The sequence below is a fragment of the Phoenix dactylifera genome, unplaced genomic scaffold, assembly GCF_009389715.1.
Source record: "Phoenix dactylifera cultivar Barhee BC4 unplaced genomic scaffold, palm_55x_up_171113_PBpolish2nd_filt_p 000348F, whole genome shotgun sequence".
Lineage (NCBI taxonomy): Eukaryota > Viridiplantae > Streptophyta > Magnoliopsida > Arecales > Arecaceae > Phoenix > Phoenix dactylifera.
The window spans coordinates 547-6,294 of record NW_024067806.1 but is presented as its reverse complement, the minus strand read 5'-3'; the positions used below and the strand labels follow the sequence as shown (position 1 = coordinate 6,294).

General features: G+C 41.8%; 1 protein-coding gene across 1 annotated transcript; it reads left to right on the top strand.

Moving 5' to 3' along the window:
- The first annotated feature begins 1,760 nt into the window (after positions 1-1,760).
- Positions 1,761-5,222, top strand: LOC120105717 (peptidyl-prolyl cis-trans isomerase FKBP43-like). The gene is made up of 5 exons (XM_039118435.1): positions 1,761-2,079; positions 2,205-2,278; positions 3,828-4,057; positions 4,171-4,542; positions 4,620-5,222. The coding sequence occupies exons 1-5, from the start codon at positions 1,902-1,904 to the stop codon at positions 4,993-4,995; spliced, it is 1,230 nt and encodes a 409-aa protein (XP_038974363.1). The 5' UTR covers positions 1,761-1,901; the 3' UTR covers positions 4,996-5,222.
- The last annotated feature ends 526 nt before the right edge of the window (positions 5,223-5,748 follow it).

The following is a 5,748-nucleotide window of genomic DNA, read 5'->3' as shown; positions in this document are numbered from 1 at the left end:
GACATCAAGAGAGTCATAGGATGCATGATTCTCATGCTCAAACTCAAAGTACCCTTAATATACAAGGGGGATTACTTGTAGGTAATTTTGCATATAATCATGAAAATCAAAGAAAAGCACTTGTAAAATGGATAGTTAAGGATGAATTACCTTTTAGTTTATGTGAATCTTTTAATTTTGAAGAATATGTTCAATTAAACCTACAACCTGCTTACAAAAGAACTAGTAGGCGTACATTTAGAAGAGTAGCTATGACCAATTTTTTAGCAATGAAACAAAATTTAATTGAAACACTTTCTACTTTAAATGTAAAAATTTCATTAACTTCTGATATTTGGTCGGCATTTGTAGGTAGTAATTGTTTTATTGCCATTACTGCTCATTATATCTGGATGGGCATCCCGGTCGCACAGGATCTGCCTCCTCGGCCGTCCAGGTCGTGCATCCCGAGAGGGCAGACTGAGGAAGTTGAAGTGCCGTGTACGTCACCGATATGGCCGCCCGGCGGGGGCGCCCGAGCGCCGCGGCAAAGGTAAGAGCATGCCAGCTTCGTCGTGGTCGTTAGGTGTGCATTACGTCCGCTGCAAGCCAACGGGCATGCACGGCACGGAAGGCCTGCTGCGGCGGCGGCCCCCTACCGCCCCAGCGGGGCATCTGCCCCAATGCCACACCTCGGGGGGTTCTTAATTACCGAGGAGCATCGTGAATGGGGCTGGCCGGGACGCGCGTCCCATTCGGATGGGTCGCGGGTCCTGCACCGTGCGGGAGTCCGCTCGAGGGCCGGCAGTGGCGCCCGAGCGTCGTGGCAGCGGAACGAGCGTGTCGGCTTCATCGGAGATGGATTGTGCTTCGTTAGGGGCCTGCGGAAGGCCGGCATGCGCTCCTAGTATAGGCATCGATGAGTCGCCTGCGACCTTTACTTGGGTCCGATGGTGCACACGCGGATGACAAAATGCGCCGGCCGCGGCAGCAGCTCCCCTACCACCCCATCGGGGCATCGGCGCAAAGCCTACCCCGGGGTAGATAGCCGAAGGCAACGAGGGACGATGTATGCACATATCCGAGCAATACCGAGAGGATCAGGGGGAAGACCGAGAAAAACATGCCCATTAGGATTCTTAATCCCCATCCGCGCCAACAAGCCCTCAACGCCCTAGTCTAATTCTACTATGAGTCCAACCCAATCCCTTCATGTCTTAACTCTCTCATGCACGAATCAAGCCCCATCCCCATTCGGGCACAACCCAATTGAGCCAATTGAACCCCAATTAGCCATTCTGTCATCTTTTTCCTCCTATCCGCAAGAAAAACCCCAGCCACTATTGAAAAAAAAAAAAGGAGAAAAGAAGATTCAGCTGCCATCATTCCCAAGTTTCAGCACCTCCCCATCTACATCACCGGCCTTGTTTGAGGTCGAGTGTCTGATATATTTTCCATCAGTAAAGTCCATTGATATTTGTTCTACTTTATCTAGGAATATGCCTTCCAAGATGTGACGGCTGATGGTAGCATCCCAGTAAGAACATGCAAACTTGTCCTGATTCTCTTAATATATATTCACAGTCTAGATTGGTTCCAAACTCTTTAGCTTCCCCATCATCCTCGTGGACAACATAATCAACCATCCAAACTGACAGAAAATTGATGAAAATTAGATCAATAAAAAGAGTGTAGAATTTACTAAGAAAAAAGATTTGTTGATGGCATAAGTGTTAAAAATCTTTGTTATGAGAATTAATTGCCTTAAAAGAGATGGAGTGATACTTAGTTAAAAGCCACTGCGGGAGATCTACCGGCTGATGTAGCACCAATTAATTGCCCTCGAGAGACTTGATGGGATCGGGTGATAGGTGCCATCTGGCTGGCGCCAGCAAGCCCATGAACTCGGTTCTCACCTTCCAATGGAGCAAGAAAAAGCGGGGCAGAGCAACAAATGGCGCGCGGGAAGGAGATGGACCGCCGCGATTTTTTTTACTACGAGGCGAAGGAGCGACCGCCTACATCCAATAGCAAAGGGCCGTTCCCGTTCCCCTTCCCCTTCCCCTTCCCCTTCCCCATTCCGAGCAATGGCTTTCTGGGGTAAAACTTTTTTTTTTCCTCCAAAAAATAGAACTGCTCCACTCAATGTTTGATCCTTTCTTATGGTCGGACGTGCTTTTTTTATAGACATTTTAAATTTTTTTATTCTCTTTTTTTGCTTGCAGGGGTTGAAGTAAAGCCCGGAAACCATTACATGCATCTTCTCAACGATTTTCAGGGACGACTTCGTATCTGCCAGGTATGTCATCGTGTCGCCCGGATGTCTGGAAATTTTTTTTCATAAACTTTCAAAACAATCCTGTGAGGTTAGACATTCTCTCGGTTTTTCTTTTCACATACTTTCATCCCATAAGGATTTTAGACCTCTATACTTCAACTATAAGAGGACTGGGTTTTGTGGTGGAGAGGGATTTTTGGCTTTTTCCTTTCTCTGTTTTAAGTCTTCCTGCTTATTTGTAATTCTTTTTTCTTCGTTACAGAGTTTGACTTGTGTAATAATCAACCATGAATGATTAACTTATAATTTCTCTTCCATTTGTCCACGCATGCTCAAAATATTCATTATATATTTTTGTGTTTACACGTCAACAGAAACTTCTATGTCCTTTTGATTAAATATATTCTGTTGCAATAACATATTATGTTTGGCCCTCCTCTGTCGAAAATTCCTGACTTCACCCTAAGTCTAACTATATGCAGAAGTAATTGAAAAACACAATGTGTGCAAAGATAGTTATTTAGCTACTGCTGCAGTAGAACTGCTATTTAGATTTCAAATTCACTTTAAGTATTTTTTTTTGGAAAATAAATATTGTTATTTTTTTATTGCCGAATGTTACCATAGCTACTAACAAACTTACAGCAAGAGAAAAATGTGGCACTACTTTGTGGAGAAGTAGAAATTAAGACTGCCAACTATCATTGGACAGCAAAATTTAGTGACAAGCCAGTGTGCAGAGCGAAGAGCTTGGCCAACTATCCTAGAAGGAAAAATAGGACGCTGGTATTAATACAAAGAGTTAGGATCCTCTCCAGTTAAATGGCAAAAAAATCTTTGTGTGCCTTGCGAATGGGTTATGGCTCGATGGTCGAATCAGCATACCCTTGCACATAAACTGCCAGTAGGATACATTTGATGACATAACATAATAGGATAATTAGTCTGTTTTTGTCTTGTTTTATAAAATTGGAAGGTGTGCATAATTTTAGCAAATGCCATGCAGCTTAACAAGTGTAGTCATGCCATCAAGAGTAGATTTATTGATCAAATGCTACCCTTTTTTCCTTTTCTTTTGGAAAAAGGGAAAAACTAAATCTATAAAAAATCAAAGGCGCCAACCTATAGGATTTAATATATTGATAGCAGCATTGGCCGAGATATTAGACTCAAGAAACTCCCATACTTGTTGATAAAAAAGATAGAGAAACTTCCATGCTTCTAAATAATAATAATATTTTTGAGGAAACAGAGCTACTTCTGAAACTTCATACTATCTAAACCATCATATTGCATTCGTAAATGCACATGGTTTCGAAAGCATGCTAATTATGGATAGCAAGTAATCCACATAATTGTGTTATCAGCAGAGCCACATTTTAAAGTTATTCATCTTTAATTTCTCCATAATTATTTATTCATGTCTATAAATGCTTTAACAAATGCCCATAAAGTCGCTTCTTTCCTGCTTTAAGAATTTTTGTTTTGATCATAGTTCCCACTTTCTGCTTGAGTGTTGTTTCTTGACTTTGTTTCTTATAATGGAACATGTAAATGGTGGTTCATGCAGGCAACATTGGGGAGTGGCAGTGCGGTGACGAAGAGCGTGCTGCAATGCATTGTCGGCAATAGAAGCCCCATCTTACTGTGCAGCTTGATTCCTAATGTGGTTGAGACATGCCATTTGGAGCTCGAGTTCGAGGAGGATGGCAAGGTCATCTTCTCAGTTCTTGGGGAAAGAAGTGTGCACCTCTCTGGTTACTTTCTTCGTCCTAAGATTCTCATGGGTGGGGATGAAAGGTTACTTTCTTGATCTGATTTGGGTTCATTTTTTCTTTAAAGCCCAATTTTTTTGAACTCTATTTTTCAAAAGCTACTCACTTTCTGACAATTTGCTCGGTTGACTCTATTAGTGATTCATATGGGGAGGACATCGGTGAAGAGGATTCAAGCAGCTACGATAAGTATGAATCTGAATTTATTGATGATGGTGATGATGATTTTCGATGCCAGCCTGTTGTCAAGTCTAAGAGCTCCATGGAATTGGAAAATGAAGAGAAAGATGGCTTCCCGATATCTTTTTTCCGAAGAAAGAAAATTTCTACTAAGACTGCTGATGGGAACAGTAAATTAGGTGATTCAACAATCCATGGATCACTGGAAAGCGAAGAGGAAGATGGGAATTCTAAGCCTGCAGAAGGGAATGCTGAAACAGGTGCTGCGGCAGTTGATGAGGAAAAGAAAAGGAAGATCAATGCCATCAGTGAAGGCCTAGAATCTGCAAGGTTTGCATTGGATATCTGCCCTGTGAAATAGTCTTTTTTTATTTTATGGAGTTCTATGTGATAATTGTTATGAACAGGGTAACTTTCCAGCCATGTGATTCTTCACTGCTGCCTTCTGAGATGAGATTTGAAAGCAATGGCATCCCAAAGAAGAAAAAGAAAGTTAAGGATGGAAAACCTCTTGAAATGATATCTAATGGGGAAAGGGTAAGAGGTGATCCAGAGCAAGATAGGGATGATACAGAGGTTGGCATGGTGAAAATGGAGACCAAGGAAAATGATCTTCTGGTGGAAATGTTGGCGTCCACGTTCTCTGCGACGGGGGGCGGGATATGCAAACTATTAGACAAGGCTGATGTGGTCTTCGTCGAAGATATCGTTGTTCAGGTGCTTGACCTGAACAAAGTGATCGATCTTGACTCCGTTCACGATATGGTTAGCGAATATCTGTGAGTTCTTCCTCTCCCTCCACTCCACTTTTCCCCGCCTTGATGATGTTTAATATTTGTTTCCAACCGAAGCAACCCGACTGACACGAGGGATTATTTCTTCTCATCTTCTCAAGCTATCACGACCTGTGTAATCTCTGGTGGAAAACAAACTAAATAAAACAGGAAACACTTGAAAAGAAAATCTTGTCTAAACCTACGTTTGGACCGGCTCCTTCCCTGGGCCCTAATAGCATCAAAGATGCGAAGAATATAAGGAAAAAAAAAAAAGGGAAATGGAGAGGGAGAGAGTAATGAACAGAAAATGAATATACGCTCTTTTATGTTTTGTCAAAAACAATTCAGCTTATTGTGTTGTTAACTTATAGCTGGATTCAACGTATCTGAAATCCCCGCTGCTTTAAATAATTATCTTCTTCTCTTGGCTAGCAATCCGGAGGGGATTTTTACTGTTGACAGCTATCAAATTTTGATAAACAAGCTTTGTTTGCATTTAGATAAAGCCAAAGATATGCCAGGAGCAGTCAAAGTAGCCCATTTTCCCAAATATCTCATTACATCTTTGATAGGATCACCCTCTGAAGCTGATTTCTGCTTGAAAATTCTCCTATTTTTCCCCACCAATTTAGCCACTAAAATCATATCCCGATTTTGTTAGATCAGATTAGAATCTGCTTTTTCTTCTGCATGGAAACACTGATGCTATCCCTTTTAAAGTGTGTGTCAGGTATCAGCCATAATACATACCATGCATTAG